The 21514-nt window shown below is 37.9% G+C and overlaps 1 protein-coding gene across 26 annotated transcripts in view; it reads left to right on the forward strand.

The window, feature by feature from the left end:
* The window catches only part of CADPS2 (calcium dependent secretion activator 2), a 495227-nt gene that overhangs the window by 333867 nt on the left and 139846 nt on the right, over nt 1–21514 (forward strand). For all 26 annotated transcript variants that reach the window (XM_049714516.1, XM_049714526.1, XM_049714529.1 and 23 more), the window contains exons 12-13: nt 1975–2111; nt 4386–4573. In XM_049714516.1, coding sequence (XP_049570473.1) covers nt 1975–2111; nt 4386–4573 — 325 coding nt within the window. The remainder of the gene's footprint in view (nt 1–1974; nt 2112–4385; nt 4574–21514) is intronic.

Here is a 21514-nt window from a genome sequence, read left to right on the forward strand (position 1 = left end):
ACTATAGACTCAGTTTTTTTCAGAAACTTGTGTATCTTATTTAAAGACTGTATACCCATTATTTTAAAATAAGAATTTTTTTCTACAAACCTTTATAGTAAAAGGAGAATTATGGATTTTTTTCTCTGAAGTTTATTACATATCCTTTTCTCAACACATAAACCATTAATGGGTGTTATTTTTAACTTCTTGTTATGACCTTCTCTGGTGAAAAAAAATAATGAATAAAATTCAGCAGATGTTTTATAAAACTAGTAATTTAATTTCATAAAGGTGATACTAAAAGATTTTTTTACTCAAATGAAGATTCTAAGATCAATTCTTTAAAATACAAAATCTTCTGATTTTATATGTATGCCTTGCATTTTTCAATATTCTTCCTCCACATTTGATATTATTTCACATTATCATATACTTAACTTTATATTAAAAGACGACTATCAGACATAAGAATAAAATACAGGAGAAGTTGGATTATCTCATTTCTCAGTTCAGGAAAAGCAGTTTAGTTTAGTGTTCATGCAACTAACACTAATTACAACATGTAATGTCTTTAATCATTCAGATAAGTAATTACTAAATGCAAAAGAATACATATGCTACTTTCTCCAGGGACCATAACTGTATCCCTTACATCATTGATGAATGGCCATTCATTGCTTGCTTGCTGCATTCACCTCTTGATATCTGTCACTGATGTGAGATATAAATTAGTTTGTGTATCTTTTCTTTTTACATGTGATTCTGAAGACCCTTCAGCTTGAATTATATAGTTCTTCCGTCCACAAATATGGCTGAAAGTTGAACTTGACATGGATCAATATGATCTGGGCTAAATATCTAAATGTGACTGATTATGTTAGCATCATGTCCACAGATCAATATTGAGTTTTATTATGAGCCTGACTCTATAATTGGGTTTAATCAATAAGCTTTTGTCTCCTTTCCTTTGCAGTTTTAGGGTTGGACCATATAGATTTTTAAAAACTGCATTTAGCTTACATTTAGGACTCTGCTTCTTGTGATGACCAGTAATGAGATCTATCCGTGAATTTTAAGGAACAATGGAGCCTCAGCTCTACCACTGTGAGGAGAGCCCACTTTTATCTTGATAACTGATTGCTTGCCCAATATGCGCGATATCTCTAACAGAGCTAATGTAGTAACACCCCAGCACTCCTTTCGGGTGGTGTGTGGCGCTCTCTCTCTCTCTCTCTCTCTCTCCTTAGTAAATAACTCACATTGAAGACGTTGACAAAACATACCATTAATGAAAGCAATCATAAAAGCTTGCCTTTTGATAAACCCGCAGGGTCTATAGGCGTTGAAAGATGCAATCTGTAAAGAACAATAAATTTGGGCCTTTGATTGAAGGGCCATTTGGGACGTTGTGCTTTGTCTGCATATTTGCACAAACATGATGCTCCCTTTTTCATGTCTCTTAAACTTGAAGCCTGAGAGCATTCATTGCCATTTCTACATTAAAGTTGGTCCCATTAAAAGCTCCCTACAAAAAAAAGACTGGAAGTGATCCAGCTGAAGCTAGTATGTTCATTTCTGCCCTAGTTTGCCATTTGGAAAGCAGGCTTCTAGCCATCGTTGTCGGTTTTTTTTATAAATAGGCCCGGGTTCTTTTCCAGGCAGTTCCTTCAGTAAATGTATACTTCAAATGCATCAAGTTTTCTTAAATTAGGGGGAAAAAAGATGATTCCTGTGATGGATATTTGAAGTAGCTTTGAATGTGAATAGAATTTCCTCATTCCAAATGATTGGCAGATTTTTCCCTGTCGTTTTTATTTAGGCTCCAAAAAATGTTGCATTTTATGGTTATATGCTGAATTTGTGGCATCATATTTTATGTAATGGAAAGTAGTCATCTGTTATCATGAGACATACATTTTGTGTTGTTCAAAAACCGCATTTGCCTGTTATTAAACCACAAAAATAAATGTACATGCCTTTCTGAATTTACAGATGCAGACCGTTTTCAGAAACACGGTATGGATGAGTTTATTTCTGCGAATCCCTGCAAGCTTGACCACGCCTTCCTTTTTAGAATACTCCAGAGGCAGACTTTGGATCACAGACTGAACGATTCCTATTCTTGCTTGGTTAGTACAAATCTATCTCTCCCCTATAGGTTAGAGTGAAAGATTTTTTAAAGTGAGAAATACTTGTTATGAAGCAGCCTTTTATTATCCCTGACTCATTTAATAACTATAGTTGGAGTTAGGGATAAAGGATTCCAATCGATTGCTTCCCAATTTGAAAATTATACACTTGAAGACCACTGCTGTGCCACTCAATAGACAGGAGAATGGACTCGAACAGCCTCTGAACTGTGGTTTCTCAGTCCCTCCAGAGAAGGTGGAATGAAAATAGAAGGCTTTACTAAAGATAAAAAACCTCTGTGATAGAATTTACTAACACCTGTACAGACATTTTAAGGTTCAAATTCTGCTCACCTAATGGTGATACTGTTCATGTCTCTCTTTTGTTCCTAGAAAGACAATCTAAGTGACAGGGAAAAGGAACAGTGCAATAAATAATACGATGACAGGGGCTGTATGTAACAGAGGAAAGCTTTAGTTTCATCTAACCCTCCAAAGATAATTTGAATTTCCTTTAAAAAAAAAAAAGCATTAAATCGAGTAGCTAAACTGCTACTTTGTGTTTAAACCAGCCAAAATTTGGGATACAAAGTATAATTTACATTTAGAAGGAATGCTTGACTCCTTAGAATGTGGGCATTAAACTATAGCCTAAAAATCGTATGTACCTTTAAATCCAAGGATTTTTGTTCATGGCAGTTCCTCTGGAATTTCTCCAGCTGGAATATCCCTATTTCTATCACCACTTAGTCTGTTGGCTACTGAGCATGGTAGCTGCATGCAGTAAAGTTACACTCTCTTTAAAATAAGATTTTTGACAGGATGTGCTGTCAGCTCATCAGAGATGTTTCAGTAGACAGGAAGAAATTAAACAATTTATTGCCATGATCATGCTGATGGTTCATTAATTCATTTATAGACTCTTTTTTAAGTACCTATTATTCAACAAGTAATTGTGTAGCTTAAACCCAATCCAGCCCAAACTTTACAATTACATGGAGAGTAAAACAAGTCATCACAAAACCCTAATGTATCTTTCTGTGGACGAGCACACATAGACTGATCATCAATAAAACACTTTCCTCTGGGATTCCACTCTGTGGGGTTAGTTCCTGAACTGTCAAAAGTCGTTTTCATTATGTGGATGACCTCACGTGCCATATGAAGTGTGAGGAGAACACTACAGTGTGTCTTCAACTGCACCTAGAGGGTAGGTGTGATTAGAAAGAGTGTTTGAGCGCAAGATGACCCTGGATGTAAATCATGGCTCAGCAGCGGATTTGCACTGTCGTCTTGAGCAATTCACTGATTACCTCTGAACTTTAGTTTCTGTATCTGTAACATGGAGTCATAGTAACTACTATGCATGATGGTTCTAAATATTAAATATTTACATAGTATGTCTGGTACAGTGCCTATACTATCACCACAGTAAGTAGTATTCTGGTTTTCTTTTTTCTCCTCTTCCTTTTTAGTTATTTTTTATTGCAGTCTCATCTTTCTGTATTTCTCACTGTTCTTTTCCTTCTCTTGCACAATTATGCTGCCCCCTTTGAAAACTCTCCATTCCCCCTTCTTTTTCTTTTTTATCTTAAATTAATCCATAGAATCCCCTGAAATATTTTATAAACCAGCTCTACCTAACCTGGTCCTCTCTTGTTAGCCAAGCTTACACACCCATCCTAACATCTCATTTCAAGAGAACCAGAAACTACTGCTGTAAAACATTAACTTTGTTGTATTGGTCATAGAAAGACAATAGAATGAGAACAATATCCCAAATATTTAAATACCCAAGTAGTACATGTTTATCACTGCTAGACTTACTGAAATTCTCTTAGTTCACTTTATAAAATGCTTTTGGAAACTAGGCAATTTCAGTTATCAGGTCTGCTTTACCATTCTCTTTTTAATTGATTCATATAGAGATTGAAGTTTTTTGTAATGTCATTCTTTGTGACTGACAGTTTAGATGCTGTGAATAAATTTGACTAATTGTGAGTGACAGTGGAGGAGAACAGGTTGCCCATGCCTCACTGTGGCAATAAAGACAGGATGCTTTCACGTTGTCAGTGGCCCAGATCAGTTCCAAATTGATGACATTCGCTCTTTAGAAAACAATAGGAAACATACTACTAATTTTAAAAATATTGTCAAAAGACACTGTAACGCAGCTTCTGCTTATAATGCCTAAGAGTGCCTACAGAAAAGCAAATCCTGGTACAGAAAGAGAAAAAAATATATATATATATGTTTCTGTTCTTCCTTTTGCAGGGGTGGTTTAGCCCTGGCCAAGTCTTTGTGCTGGATGAGTACTGTGCCCGTTATGGCGTGAGGGGCTGTTATAGACACCTCTGCTACCTTACAGAACTGATGGAGCATTCAGAAAACGGTGCTGTCATTGACCCAACCCTGCTTCATTACAGCTTTGCGTTCTGCGCCTCTCATGTGCATGGCAACAGGTATTTTTACTTGCAAACACACAGTGAAATGTGGAGGGGTGACTTGGGAAGAGAGAAAAATGCTATTATCACCTAGTTACAGATTTTAAATAGCAAATGCTTCTTGCAAGAGGAAAAAAAAAACCCACAAAGGAAAAATGTACATCAATATGCCGGTGATTTAGGCGGGCTGCACTTTATGTTTCTTTTTGCCATTAAAGCCACTTGAAACAGAGAGAGAGAGAATCTGTGAGATTAGAAGTCGCCTTTTAGTTCTTATGTACCACCTAGTATTAGGGTCTGCCCAGCTTAAGTGTCATCTGTATTTCTGTTGTAATGCATGTGGATGTCTGGGTAGGGTTTGTTGACAGGTTTGTGTATACTTAACGATCCTTGCTTTTCCGCTGTGGAACAAGTGTTCATCAATAAAGCGAGATAAATACTGGGTTTATGTAGAGTCTCCTCCCAGCCCCTTCCCTAATCCACACTTGAGGAACAAGTATCCCCTTTTAGCACTCTAAGCCAGTGACCTCACCTCTTGTTTTACCAAAAGAGCAAAATATCACCTAAGGCAGGCCCCCGCAACGATGCATCTCTGACCTTAAAAATCTCTCCACCTTGCTCCCTCTCTCCTCCCCATCTTGTTCCAGGGAACCTTCGCTAGGTGGGGCTCCTCCCATAAAGGAGATGCCCTTTATCTCATCCCCTTTGTACCTTGCCTCACCCGTTATTCCATCTCCCCCCTTTATATTTCCTTTCTTCCCACAAGCCTAAGTTTCATCTAGCCGCACAAGATAACAGAGTGGTAATACTTGCGAACTAGATGAGGTAGGGCAAGCTTCTTCATCGAGTTCCGTCTCTATTTCTCCATCTTTAAGAAAGACATAAGATAGTATCTCTCTCAAATCATAAGTTGTGATAGGGATTAAACGCATTCGTGTGTATCAAGCACTTAGAACAGTGCCTGGCTTGTGAGTGGTCAAAAAAATGTGAAGGGATAGTTTACATTGTCTTAAGTACTATTGTCCCGTCAAGCTACCTCTCCATGGTTCTCTTTCTCCTCCCCACCAAACTCCTCTCACCATTTCCCCCGTTCGGCCCCCAGCTCCGCACTTGCCGGTGAGGCTGCTTGAAACGGATTGCCTTCTCCAGCTCCACCCTCCTTACTCTCATGGGAGAGTTGACGCTGTGGAATATCAAGTCCGCGTGCTTCTGTAAATGCTTCTCATTTTCCCTGATGCAGCTATCTCAGCGCTCCTCTTTTTATTTTATTCTATTATCTTCTTTTTTTTTTGCCGTCTCTTTGCTCATAGTTCGTGTTTCTCCAGACCCCAAGTGTGGCATTTTCTCACGTCTGTTCTTGAACTTGCTCTCTTCTTTCTGAGAATTTTTTTCTACTTCAGTGAAAAATTCTGTGTTGGTGATCTTGCCACTTTCCACAGCTTCAAGTATGACCTCTCTTCATACAGATAATTCCAACCCAACTATTCTCCTAAGCTACAGATCTCTGTCTACAACTGGCAGCTTGAATCTTCTGCTGATGCCTTAAACTCTCCACATTTAAAACTAAATCCATCATCTCATGAAACCCGCTCCTGTACCTCTCTGAGCTCCTAGCAGAGTGCCTGACAAGAAGTAACACTCAGGCACAAAGTAAGTGTTCAGTAAATACTTGATGAATGAATGAATGACTTTGTTATTTGTATTAATATCACTTCCAGTAATGGCCATTCATCTTTCATTTATCTTTCCCTTTTACCTCCTAGCCCCATTTTGTTGCCAATGTCAATATTCTGTCTTTACAGTACTCCTCAGATTTGTCTTTTAGCATTTCCGTTGTGTCTACCCTAATTCTGGCCTTTATTTTTTCTTGCTTATCTACCTTTATTCATCTCTCTACTGCTTTTTCCTCCCCACATTAGTCTAGCAATCACCTTCAAAATTACAGGCTAACTTTTACCATACTCCTTTGCAAAAGCCTTCGGTGATTCTCATTTCATTAACAAATTAAAAATAAATTACAAGTATCGGGTTTTTCCAATATCATCATGTTCTGTCTACCTCGTTTGAAGTCCCGGTATTCTTCGCTACATAATCTTTACCCCAGACAACCTGTTTATCCTCCCTGTAAGATTTCTTTTTTCAAGTTTTTAAACAGTCAGATATCACAAAATTCCTCTAAGAAGACTTCTGTTAACTCAGGCAAACACTACAAACCTTTTACCTGTAGTTATAAACTTTATCATGTATACTTGTATGCACACACACACTCGCACACGTGCACGCCTGCTTCTACTGCACTAGATCATATTTTAAAAGCAAAAACTACTTCTCATTCCCCTATTATCCTCTGTAAACCTTAACACAGTGCCTTGCATATTGTGGGTGTAGAATAAGTACTTGCTGAAGTCCCCACTGCTGCCTTTTCTCATCCTACAATAAAGTAAGACCGATCCTAATCTCAGAATCTCTTCAGACTTTCACCTCATTATGGAACTCAGCCTTACTTGGAAATTAGGGGAATGTTACAGAGTTTAGTCGCTTTTCCTATTACCCCAAGCTAAACCCTCCACACTCAGCATACTTTGTGGGGGGGTGGCTGTTGGGTGGGTGGCAGGGCAAGCAGGGGACCGTGAGAATAACCAGATGGCTAACCTTTGATAGTCAAAGTGAGGGGCTGTTGTACAATAGTAGAAACTGTCTCTTATCTCTCTGGGCACTGTCTTAATTCCTCCTGACCAATGGATATCAAAAGCTCGGCCCCCCCAGTGTTAGGCAGCACTCTGAAATGCAAGAGGGTAAGAAGGTTACAGTGGAACAGACAAACCCAGAGAGCCCTGTATGATCAGATTATTTTAGTCATTAACACAGAAAGGTAAAATTAAATTTGAGAACATTAAGTGGAAAATTCAGCTTATGTGCCCCCAAAATGTATGTGTTTGAGACACATTTTAATGGAAAGTTACTGAGGCCCTTGGGAGCTGCTGCCACCACCTGGGAGGCAGCCTGATTTGAACCTGTGGGTTGCCATAGTTACTTCTATTCTGTAAACTATTGTTTTCCTTATGATGGTACACTGTAGAATACCATGTAAGGTATGTTTCTACGTTCGTGCATATATTATACTTAACATTACACATTAAATTCATTTTCCAGGTTAAAATATATACCTATGAAGGTATCTCTGGGTGGTGCTTTAGAATAGAAATTTGAGTCGGTCTCCGATTCAGCATTTAGGTCATATGTAACTTAAGAAAAAAAGAAAGGAAGGAGTATAGGTTTTAGGGAAATTTGAACCTCAGTTAGGGTAGAAATATTCCAAGATAACCCAAAAGGCATAATGTTTCCTATAATGTTTAGAGTCTAACAGATGTCACTCAGAGATGTCGTGCTGTCTCGATGAAAGAATTAAAAGAGGCAAAAGATCTCTACTTGCATCTTGCCTCTGAAATTTGCAGGCTGACCCATGTTGGGCAAATCACTTAACATTTCTGAAATGGGCGTTCTTATATGGAAAAGGGGAAATATTAAGGTGAAGGTCCTGGATAATGATAAAATACTCTGTCAGTATTGATTAGTCATTATTCTAGTATGTTCCCCTTTGTCAGCCAGCCACAAGCATGTAAATTGTAAGAGGAGGAAAAACGTGAAAAATAAGTAGTTGCTCAGTGGAAATATTTCAGCGTGCAAATAATTATATTCTTAATTTCTTTGCTAATAGAATATTCTGGGTTTTAGCAACCTCCCTCTGTGAAAATAAGCTTCTCTCATCCCTGTCTGTGGCATCTCATATTTATACAGACTTCCGTTAAAAATACCGTCAATGTCAAGTCTGACTTTTCTACAGTGTTTGCCGTATTCTCTTGTTAAGATCATCTTTCCGTCTGTCAAGACACACACTCAAAGAGTCGTTTTGCTCATTACCTGAACCGCCTCTGTCAAAAATTCAAAAGAAAAGAAGACTGCCTTTTGTTATGGATGGACACGAAGGACAGCAGTGCTGTCTGGATCTGAACCGTTTCCAGGAGCCCATCGTGTCACATGGCACTGAGCGCGCTTAGGCGTGTGCCTTCCCTGCAGACACAGCGTCTCTGAATAGCACTCTGAGTGTTTCAGGAGTAAAAGAATAGAGTTAAACAGAAAAGGTCTGGCTGGTACTAAGACCAAGGAAGAAAGAGAAAAGTGAGTCAAGGACAGAAACCGACCCACTCGTGCAGGATGCTAGCCACGGACGGCCGTGAAGAACACAGCCCCGCACTCAGCGTTAGCGCAGCTCAGGGCTGTCAGCGAGGAGAAAAGAGACTTTCGGAGACGATACCTGTAGGGCAAGGTTCCAGGTTGATGTGCATGGTTAGACATCTTGGTTTTGTGAGTCAGGCTGATGGTGGAGAAACTAAAGCAGCAACACAAAATGGCTTTTATGTCACTGTTTAATGTAAGGGATGCAGTGGAGTCGCTGACTCTTGTAAGGTCTAGCAGGGCCATCCTAGAGCTGCTACACACCCGGCAAAGACCAGCTCAGCTGTGCGAGCTTTCGAGTACAGGGTACAGGGAGTACAACGTGACTATAATTTATATGGAAAGTAATCCCTACTTTCTGTGGATTCCAGATCATATCACAGAGTAATAGGCAACCTTCACGGGAATCAGTCAAATCATCATATCACAATACCTCCGTCTTCAGAGATCATAACATTTCCTCTTACCTATCACTTCAGAAATCATGCCTCAACTTCCTGCCTCTCATTTTGGAGACAAGGTTGCATATTTTGAGTCACATCATAGAAGACTGCATCAAATAGGCTCATCAAGAATTTTCATTACCAGTTCTTAATTCTAGTCTTTGATAAATGACTTAGAGAAATTAAGTCTAGGTATCACACCCATTGTGAATCTAGAGACTCACTTCTGGGACAGGGGAGCAACCAGATACAGTGTCATCGCAAGGTGAAATTTACACGGTGTGGCTAACCTGACAGATTTTATCCCAGGTGATATGTGTGCAGAGGTGGAAGAGATAAGTTACCAATGAGGGCCTTTTAAATATACACTGAGGAACCGTTTTTGATTCTATCAGAAACTATAGTACAACCCAAATGCGCCTCAATCAGACTTTCAAACAGAAATATCTACCCCTACTCAAGCTGGAATTCAATACTAAAGATAATTATGCTCTTTAAAATAAGGCAAAAACAGAAAGTGAGTGATGTGGGTAGAGACTGACTAAGTTGGAAATAGCACGGAGCTAGGAGTCAGCACAACTGTCTTCCTGCCGAGGTTCCCCCACTTTTGAGCTATTTCATTTGGAGCAGTTGGTCCTGAGCCTCAGTTTCCCAACCTGTTTCTTGTGAGTAATATCATCGATGCTGCCTACCTGATGAGGTTCCTGAATAGGTCAAATACTATTATGTAAGCACTTTGTAAATGACAAAAATATCACGTAAGTATCAAGCAGTGACATTTTACATATGGTATGGTAGTTAAATAAGCTTTGGGGAATTGCTCTGTAAAAGACTGACAGTGCAAAGGTGAACTTGATAGTGGTGTTACAATTTACACAAGCCTCAAGCAGGAAGATGAGACTGGAAAAGCATTGAATAGGTGCCTCACTTCAACTACCACCCATAAGCATTAGAAGGAGCCATGGGGAGGTTCTGGGATCACCCCCCTTCCGTCCCAGCCCCTCGGGTTGCTGGAAAGCATTGTGGGCCTAATGGGGCAGCAGCATAGACACAGCCAGAAGCAGGAGCCTGGTATCCCATCATCCAGAGTAAGGAAGTTGCCAGGCTGCAAGCTGGGGGGAACGGTTACTAAGGTCACCTAGTCAATTTTCTCTCTTTTCCCTCCACACCATTCATGCACAGCAAACAACTCCTGGTTTTTTCTGAAACAGTGCACGAAAGAGCCTACTGAAGGTAAATTACTGAGGAAGAGATAAAGCAAAGGGATTTTTTCACTATGACTTTGAATATAGATCAAGTTAACGATGAACAGAAGCAAGAGCTACTTTTCTGGTGTAGCCTTTCTGAAGCTTGGGACCTTTAAAGCCTCTTAGCATCTAAAGTGTGGAAAGGAGTTTGGGGTCTTGCATTGGATCTCCATGTAGTTTTCCAACATACTAAAATTTTTAAAGAACACAGTATGTGATGCTGTTGCATAAAAACAATCAAACAAAACCCAAAAGCTGTATATATACATCTGAACCATTTACCATTACTGTTGCCACTCAGTTTGGTACTTTTAGATCTGTGTTGATCTAAACAGGCACAAGATTGGCCTATTATTTTCCCTTCTCATACTGTTTGTGTCAGGATTTGGTATCCAAGGTATTGTAGCCATATAAAATGAGTTGGGGAGCTTTCCCACTTGTTCTGTTCGAGATTCAAAAGGTCTATCAGTAACCCATTTTTAAAACCATCTGGGAGAGGTACAAACCACTAGGTATAAAATAAACAAGAGATAAGCATATAACGTATAACAGCAAGAATATAGCCAATATTTTACAATAACTTTAAATGGAGTATTATGCATAAAAAACATCAAATCAGTATATTGTACACGTGGGACTAATATAATATTATAAATCAACTATACATCAATATAAATAAAGAAATATTTTTCCTATTCCAAAAAATAAAAGTTACATCAAAAAATAGGAAAACAAAACCATCTGGCCTTAGGGACCTATTTGTGAAAAGATTTTTAACCCTGCATCAGTTTATTTTATAGTTAAAGAACTATCAGGTTTTCCATTTATTTCCTGAGTTAATTTTGTCAGGTTATGATTTTCTGGGAAATAGTGCATTTCATCAAAGTTTTCAAATGCATTGATATTAAGTTATTCAAATTGTTCTTTTTATACTTTTATTCCTGCCTATAAATGTCTTCCCTTCACATTCTAATAGTGTTCATTTTTACCTTCTCTCTCTCTTTCCCCGTCAATCCATCTTATCAGAAGTTTGTGAAATTTATTGGTCTTTCCAAAGAAGCAATTTTTGGCTTTGTTGGACTCTATTGCTTCTGTGTTTTCCATTTCATTAATTTTTTGAAAAAAATAAACTTTTTGATTTTAGAATAATTTTAGATATACAGAAAAATTACAAAGATGGTACAGAGAATTTCTGTATTTCAATTTAGTCTAATGTTACATACATAATAATGTCATACATTCCTACAGCACATTTGTCAAAACTAGAAGACCAATATTAGCACATTACTTTTTTTTTTTTGGCTGTGTTGGGTCTTCATTTCTGTGCGAGGGCTTTCTCCAGTTGTGGCAAGCGGTGGGGGGCCTCTCACTATCGCGGCCTCTCTTGTTGCGGAGCACAGGCTCCAGACGCGCAGGCTCAGTAGTTGTGGCTCACGGGCCTAGATGCTCCGCGGCATGTGGGATCCTCCCAGACCAGGGCTCGAACCCGTGTCCCCTGCATTAGCAGGCAGACTCTCAACCACTGCGCTGCCAGGGAAGCCCGGCACATTATTCTTAACTAACCACAAGGCCTTATTTGGATTTCACCAGTCCATTGGGGTATTTTGTTGTTGTTTCTTTTTTTTAAAATGCCCTTTTTTCTTTTCCAAGGTCCAACTCAGGATACCACATTACATTCAGTCCTCAAGTCTCTTCTGATCTGTGGCAGTTTCTCAGTCTCTCCTCCTTGTTTTTCATGACCTTGACAGTTTAGAGGAGTACTGGCCAAATATTTTGTCAAAGTTCCCTCAATTTGGGTTTCTCTGACGTTCTCACAGTTAGACTGGGGCCACAGGTTTTTGAAGAAATGAAATACCCTCTCATCTCATCCTTTCTGGGAGCACATGGTATCTACAAGACACAGCTGGTCATGGTAACCTTGATCACTTAGTTAAGGTAGTGTTTGCCAGCTTTCTCCACTGTAAAGATATTGTTTTGCTGTCTCCATGTGCTATTTTTTGGATGTAGGTCACTAAGTCCAACTCATACTCAAGAAGAGAGGAGAATTAAACCCTACTTCCTAGAGGGAGGACTAGCTACATATAGTAAATTGGAATTCTTCTGCAATGAAGATTTGTCTCTTATCCCCTGTGTATTTAGTCAACCACTTATTTATATCAATATGGATTCACGTATAGTTACTTTGTACTTTGGGTTATAATCCAATACTACTTGGTTTTGTTGCTCGAATTGTTCCAGCTTTAGCTGTTGAGAGCTCTTTCGGACAGACTCCCTTTGGTGTGTTTTTTTGAGCACTTTCTTACTCTCTGGTACTAAAACATGCTTGTAGTTCATATTGGTTTTTCCCTGCCTCAGCCCTAGAATCAGCCATTTCTCCAAAGATCCCTGATACCTTTTCTTAGAGAACGGTATATAGAAACCAAGATCAGGATGATGGATATGCTCATTGCTATTGGGATGCCATTGCTTCCAGGCCCTCTGAGTGGACACAGCTAGGTGATATGTATGTATGTGTGTATACTAACCCATGAGTTCATGCTGATGTCTCCGCCTCTAGTCCAATACCACAAAGCTCATATTAGCCACCCTCTCTTGCTTATTCGTAACTTCTCTCTTCAACAGTGAGAAATCTGGCTTCCACCATCCCATCCATTTACTTGTTTGTTCAACCCCAGTATACATGTAAAGCAGTTTCAGAATTTGCCAACTAGAGTACACTGTGTACAGGGCCTTTAGTTCCTTAGAGTTTCCAATCAAAAATGTTTTCCGGGCTTCCCTGATGGCGCAGTGGTTGAGAGTCCCCCTGCCAATGCAGGGGACACGGGTTCGTGCCCCCGTCTGGGAAGATCCCACATGCCGCGGAGCGGCTGGGCCCGTGAGCCATGGCTGCGGAGCCTGTGCGTCCAGAGACTGTGCTCCGCAATGGGAGAGGCCACAACAGTGAGAGGCGCGCATACCGAAAAAAAAAAAAAAAAAAAGTTTTCCAAAGTTCAATATGACACCTTCTTTTTTCCCCCACGCTATTTAATGAGGTTATGTCATACAATACAGGTAGAGTCACTTGCACAATATGCATTCCATCCTGGGATCCCTCAACGTCCTAGTTGATATAGAATTTTTTTTTTCTTCTTTAAGCTTGTATACAGTAAAGTTCACTCTTTTTGCTACACAGTTCTTATAGTTCTGTGGGTTTTGGCAAATGCATAGAGTCATATATTCACCACCCTAGTGCTAGTTCTGTCACCCTAAAAGTTCCCCTGTGTGCCCCCTTTTGTAGTCAACCATTTCATTACACTTAGTCTTTGATTTTATTATTCCATCCTTCTACTTTCTTGGATTATTTTTTCTACCTTCCTAAATTAGCTATTTAACTCATTACTAGTCATCTTTTCTTCTTTTCTAAAATAAGTATTTAAGGTTAAATTTCCACTAAGTACCGCTTTTCCTACATATATGCATTTTGATAATGTATTTGATTCAAATTCACTCTAAGCAATTCTAATTTCCATTATAATTTCTTCTTAGACACAGGATTGTTTATAAGTATATTTTAGAATTTCTAGGAAAGTGAATTTTTTTTTTGGTTATATTCTTGAAAATTGATTTCTAACTTAATTTCTTTGTGTTCAGAGAATGTAATCTGTATGATACTGATTCTTCATAACTTGAGACTTCTTTATGTCCAGTTATGTGTTAAATGTTGTAAATGTTTCATGTCATTTGAAAAAATATGTATATTCTGTAGCTTGGTAGGGCAAGCAGGAGTTCTGTGGTTGAAATCTTCTAAATTCTTACTGGTTTTTTTGTCTGCTTGACCTGTGGGGTTATGACCAAGGTGAATGGAAAGCTGCCACTGCAGTGGTGTTTTCTTCCTCTACTTCTGCAAATTTTTGCTTTGAGACTGTTTCTTAGGTGTGTTGAAGTTTAAAAATTATTAAATATTCCTGGTGAATGGAAATTATTATTAGATTTAGTGACCCTTTTCATAATTAATAATGCATTTTACATTAAAGTTTATTTAGATGGTTATTAGCGTAGCCTTCTTTTGGCATTTGTCTGATATATGTTTATTCTTACTTTTAATCTTTCTGTATTCTTGTGTCTTATAAATAGCATACTAGAAGGGTGAGCTGTGACAAAACGAGAGAGAGGCATGGACATATATACACTACCAAACGTAAGGTAGACAGCTAGTGGGAAGCAGCCGCATAGCACAGGGAGATCAGCTTGGTGCTTTGTGACCGCCTGGAGGGGTGGGATAGGGAGGGTGGGAGGGAGGGAGAGGCAAGAGGGAAGAGGTATGGGAACATATGTATATGTATAACTGATTCACTTTGTTATAAAGCAGAAACTAACACACCATTGTAAAGCAATTATACCCCAATAAAGATGTTTAAAAAATAAATAAATAAATAGCACACTAGATTCTGATTTAATTATCCAATATAACAATTTCTGTTTTTTAATTAGTTTAGTCCATTTACAATTATCATGTGTATTGATATAAGTAAATTCATTTCTACTATTTTATTTTGGACTCTTTTTGGCTCATGTCTCTAAGCTTTTTGTTTCTTTCTTGCCTCCTTTTTGTTTCACCCAGTGTATTTTCTTTTTTTCTCCTCATTTACATTTTTCACCTTTTGAAGATTTTACCATGTATGTGACTAAAATTTTAAATCTTATGTTAATCAGCAAATTTTCCCCTCCTTCTGCCAAGTGCAGAGACCTTAGAACATTTCCCTCCAGTCACCCGCTTCCTGGCTTACATGCTTATGTTATCTGGTATTTTAACTGTATCCTTATTTGTTTTCTAATCTTACACATTAGACATTATTTTTATTATTTTATACTCAATACTTGCTTCAATTTAGAAATTACTTTTTTCCTAAAATATATTCTTTGGAATTTCATACAGTGGAATACCTATAGATAATGAATTTGGAATTTCTTTGTTTCATTCACATTTTTGAAAGAAAATTTTGCTTGTTATACATTCTACACTGACAGTTATTTTCTCTCAGAACTTTGCAGATAGTACTCCATTTTCTTCTGACTTCCTGGGTTAAGAAGGCTTCATTGCCATTCTTTTGAGGGAGATTTGATTTAATAGTTTTAGGATTATTTTGTTCTTTTGTGTTTTGTGGGTTCACTGTTCAGTGTGGATTTCTTTTTAAATAATTCTGTTTGGGAATTTTGTGGCTTTCTGATCCATGTGCGCTGATATTGGGTAAGTGCAAATTCCTTTGAATTTACCTTGATTGGGATATGAAGATCCATGTTTGTCATCAGTTCTGGAATATTGTAATCTCTTTAAATATTGTCTCTCCTCCAATCTTGCTCTCTCAAACTCCAATTACCTATATATTAGGTATTTTATCTTCTATATCCCTTAATGTCTCTAAAACATATCCTATCTACTTATTTCTCCAGCTGCATTCTATATAATATTTTTAGTTTTGTCTTCTACTTCAGGACTCAGCAGACCTTTTCTGTAAAGGGCTAGACAGTAAACATAATAAATATTTTGTACTTTGTGGGCTATATGGTCTGTCACAACTACTTGACTCTTACTGTATAGCAAAAGCAGCCGAATGGGCAGTATGTAAATGAATGAGTGTGGCTTGTGTTCTAATACAATTTGATTCACAAAGACAGGTGATAGACTATCATTTGCTGGCCCTTGCTCTACTTCCACACTTCTCTCTTCAGCTATGACACCTGCTTTTCTAACCTACTCATTGAATTGTTAATTTCAATTATTAAATTTTTTTAGTTCTAGAAATTCTCTTAGGTTCTTTTTTAAATCCATTTGGTAATTTCTGAGTAGCTCTCATTCCTTTCTTGGCTTTTATTTCCTTTTCTGTTTCCTTAGACCTTTTATAATTAGTTATTTTGTATTCTGATCATTGCAATAGCTAAAATTTCTAGGTGTTTAAATAGATCCATTGTTTCTGCTGATGTTTTTGCCATGGTCAACCATTTGCTTATTCTGCTAGCAGTTTTTGTAGTAAGCACATATACTTGGATTAATCTGTGGAAATTCTACAAGGCCAGGGTGGAGAATGCTTGCTTCGCAAAAGGATCTGCTCTTGCTTTTACTTGGTGATAGGAGGTGCTACTGGAGCTGCTTTATTTTCCATCTTGGAGATTCCTCGATTGCACAGGTGGTACCCAGTTTAATGAGGTCAGGCAAGTGGTGCATATTCTCAAGAAAGACTCTTTTCACTCAGTCTATAGATGTTGTACAAACAGACAGATTTCCTTGTTTGTCCTCCTTGGCAAGGATATTGATTTTCTAGCCCATCCTTTCACTGATAGTATAGCCCATTCAAGCGTCCCATTTTTTGCAGGCATCTCAAGTTTAGCTGCCCATGCAGATTCGGTCTCTGAGCCCGTGGTGCATTCCCTTGAACAACACAGCTACAGAACCTCCTTGGAATCGACATTTGCCCTTAAGGCAGCCCTGGTATTCACATGCACCCCTACTTTGATTTCAGCTCCTAATTCATTTTTATTTTCCTGCTCTTGGGAGATTTTTTTACTTTCTTATAAGTACAACATAACATTTAACTGTATTTGCTATAATTTATTCAGTGTTTAGGAGTTTTGTAGTGAAGAGGGACTTTTGGAGTACCACATCAGTCTACTATAATAGGAGCAGAAATCACATGATAAAACTTGCATTTTGAGAAAAACATTTGGACATCTCAAAGGAGAACTTCCTGGGACTCTCTCCCTAACCCCTCTGCTTCAAGTGCCCCCTGGTTAACTGCTGCTCATCCATTGCATCTCAGCTTTAATATTCCCAAACTGAATCCTTACCTGAAACTCAAACTACATCAGAGCTTTGTACTTTCGCCCTTCTTAAATGTAATGTACACTTACTCTCTAATTTTTCTTTTTTATGCCTTTCCCTATTATAAATTCTATTAGGGAAGGAGTCATTTCTGTTGTGCTTATATTGTATCCCCAGGACCTGGCCAGTACTCGATAAATATTTGTTGAGTAAGTAAATGAATGACATTGGACCATATGTTTACAAATTTTATAGGTGACATGTTGGGGCACTTCATAAATAGATCTCACAATTACATGTTCTTCATGAGTTAAATGCAGTGAGTTTTATGGCCCGTGGAAAGACCCCATGTAACCAGCAAGATTGTGCCATTTTACAACATAGAAATTAATATATTGAAACAATGAAATACCCTTTTTATATATAAAATTGAAAATGATTATACCACATGATAAAGACCACAGTTGATGAGGTTAGAGGGAAATTGATAATTTCACACACTGTGGGTCAGAGTATAAGCTGGTAAGTGCTTTCTTAAGAAGCAGTTTTGTGATATGTATCAAATGCCTGAAAGTGTCCTCTCATTTGTCTTAGCTCAGGCCACCATAACAAAATACCATAGATTAGGTGGGTTAAACAACAGAAATTTATGTTCTAACAGTTCTGGAGACTAGAAGTCTGGGCGCCAGTGTGGTTGGGCTTTGAGGAGGACTCTTTTCCTAGCTTGTAGATGACTCCCTTCTCTCTGTGTTCTTACAGAAGAGAGAGAAAAAGATCTCACTCTTCCTCTTCTAACAAAGCCACCAATCCTATCAGATTGGTGTCCTAGCCCTATGACCCCATTCCACCTTAAGTACTTCCTAAAAGCCCTGTCTCCAAACACAGTAATATTGGGGCTTGGGACTTCAACATATGAACTTTTAGGGAAATACAGTTTGATCCATAGTACCATTTAACTTAACAATATACTTTCAGGAATTTATCCCAAGGAAACAATCAGAGATGGGTTAAAAATATTTAGTGTAAGATTGGTTATCACAGCAGTGTTTATGGTAGGAAAAACATGGAAAAAGTCTAAATTTCTACTAATAGAATATTGGATTAATATATTATGGTGCTAAAGACTGTCATACAGAGTGAAGTTAGTCACAGAGTCACTCTATATGATACAGTATAATATCGCTTATATGTGGAATCTAGAAAAATGGTACAGATGAACTTACTTGCAAAGCAGAAATAGAGACACAGATGTAGAGAACAAACATATGGATACCAAGGGGGGAAGTGGGCGTGGGATGAGCTGGGAGATTGGGATTGACATATATACACTACTATGTATAAAATAGTTAACTAATAAGAACCTACTGTATAGCACAAGGAACTCTACTCAGTGCTCTGTGGTGATGTAAATGGGAAGGAAATCCAAAAAAGAGGGCATATATGTATACGTATACATACTGTATACTGACTCACTTTGCTGTACAGCAGAAACTAACATAACATTGTAAAGCAGCTATACTCCAATATAAATATTTTTTAAAATACATGGTACATCCATATAATGAAATATCATTCTTCCATTAAAAAGCATATATTAGAATATGTAAATGATTTGAGCAAATGTTTATACTTCACTAAAAGAATCAAATTATACGGTAGAGTGTGCAATATATGTATAGATTTATAGAAAGAAGGCTGGATTATATTTACAAAATGGTATTACCAGTTATTTCTGATTGGGGCATTTAAGAAAACTTTTGTCTTTGTATTTTTCTGAATTCTCCTCCCAAATTATGATGTGTATATAGTTCTTTAATTTTTTAAAAATGTTATTTTTAAAAATATTAGGCAGAGATGATACTTATATCAGAGAACACTATCAACCTTAATTCTCTTTATTTTTTAAACTCCTCTTGATATTTTATTTTTCTTGAGTTCTAGAATTTTGTGCAGTATTTTAATTGGTTCCGGGAGAGGACAGTTATGAGACACCTTGATACCTGACCTTGACCTGTCTGTCCATCATTACTTCACCACAAAAACTAAGTCACAAGATCACATATCTTCATAGTGTCAGATTCCTGCCTTTTTTTTTTTTTTTTTTTTTTGTAGAAGTATCTAAAACCTCCAAAGAAAATAGAATACAGATGGAAATTCAAATATGGAAAGGATCAGGAGGGAGGAGGGTTTGGAAAAAGAGAATATGATTTTTAAATTTCATTTCCAAGATATTTTCTCCTAGAAAATCTGTTTCTTCTATTTCAATGAATGTATAGGGGTAGAATTAATTTCTTCTTCTGTATATTTGAAAATTTTAGGGGAAGTAAAAGGACACTGATTATATATTATATGACCATCCAAATGATACATCATTTTGTTTGAAACAATAGGAGGTGTTATAGATTTGAGAACAAAAATGAGAGATTATTGTTTTCTCCCTCATCTTCCACCATTTCTTATTTTCTTGTGTCCTGTGTCTTCCTCTGTTTTTTTTTTTTTTATTCTGTTCACAAATGGATATTGGTGGGAAATACATGAAGTGCAAAGTGACTTTTACCTGCTGTGCTGTAGGCAGAATTGACAATTCAGAAATACCACCCTCTAGGTGCCTCCCGCCTTCTCACTCTCTCTGGAGGAAGCTAAGATGTCATACATTCCTCATCAGAGAGGGCAGGTAAAAGAAGCCTATAAGAAACTCAAAAGCACCATGAACTTTGTCATTTGCCCACTCATTGCTTGCAAAATATCTTTTACCACAAACCACCAAACTTCCAGGACAAGCAAACCTACCTGAGGAGTTTGGGGAGGGAGGGAGTATGAGGCAGGAAGGTAAAGGAAATCTCATCAATTTACAGGACTTTTCTATATGTTAACTCCTGGTGTATTTATTCAACCCACAAACTTCCCAAGCACCCTGTTCCAGGCGGTATGTCCACTCCTAGAGATTATAAAGCAAAGGGCACATTTATCCTTCAAGTATCTAGAAGCTGTCCCACTGATAAAAGTGATTAAGAAAATAACCATAGAAGATGTTATAGTTTTCATTGAGTAATAGAATAAAATGCTCATCAGCACTAAATAGTGCTTTTTAAGTGGGAATTGTAGGGAGATACCATGACTAAACAATTCTCGGATGTGCTATTAAAACAAATTAAACCCATTTCTTTACTGTCAACCTTCTCAGATCTCACTGTTGCACTAAGAACCTCCAACAAGGTCTCATGATTCGTGGTGTTCAAAAAAAAAAAAGATACATGGGGCGTTTCACCCTTTTTGTTGGAGTGAGTCACAGAACCATTACTCCTTAAAGTATGTTGGCAGCCAGTAAATCGTCTTTACCTAAATTCACCCAGATGAAATGGATGTTAAACATGCCAGAATTAGTCTGTATTAGTCTTATGGGCCTCTGAAATGTATGATACTGAAAAACACATGAACTGTCTACTGTCGAGCCAAGGGAAGTGAAGTTACTGGGTTCGTCCACATCAGAACATTTAGGCAGATCCCCTCCTTGATATTTTCTCTTCTGCTCAGATACCCAACTCTGCAACCCAGTTGTGTACTCTTCTCCTCAGACCTTTCTTGAAATACAGTGAAATCATCATTTCCCTTCATGGAAACTGTTCTCTGAACTACCCCAAAAGCCATCAGAGATCACAGGAAATGGATGGGTAATACTGTGCTTCCCTCTTGTTCTGGAGTTGTCTTTTCAGGACATCTTCCTCACTTTAGAGCTTATGTTGTACTCATTACAGAAGGAATTGGTAATCATGACAAGATGTCACATGTACAGAAAGGATTCTGTTTGCTTTAAAATACCTAATATGCCAGATTGATGAATAGCACAAATTATAAAATCCCTTAGTTCATGGAGGAATTGATTAAAATTAATTTGTACAGGCCTTAATATGTATAGGAACTATTTTTTGGAGGAATCCGCCTTTCAGAAAAGGTGTTCTCTATGTGCGTGTGTGTGCATGGGTGTGCGCATGTGCACACATGTGATGGTTTCTGTGAAAACAGAATATGACCCGTAGGCAGATGTAAGATCAGTCTATTCAGTATGAATCAGTGGCAGAAAGTTGTGTTGTATGATCCTGTTTGTTAAGAATCTTTCAAGTATAATTAACATAGACACAACTGCATGTGGTGTTCAATTGCTTATTATGTAATACTGGAAGGAAGTTCTGTGTCATAGCTCGTTTGACAGTATCTATAACTAAAGGAAGTGTACCTG

The sequence above is a fragment of the Orcinus orca genome, chromosome 9 (genome assembly GCF_937001465.1).
Source record: "Orcinus orca chromosome 9, mOrcOrc1.1, whole genome shotgun sequence".
Taxonomy (NCBI): domain Eukaryota; kingdom Metazoa; phylum Chordata; class Mammalia; order Artiodactyla; family Delphinidae; genus Orcinus; species Orcinus orca.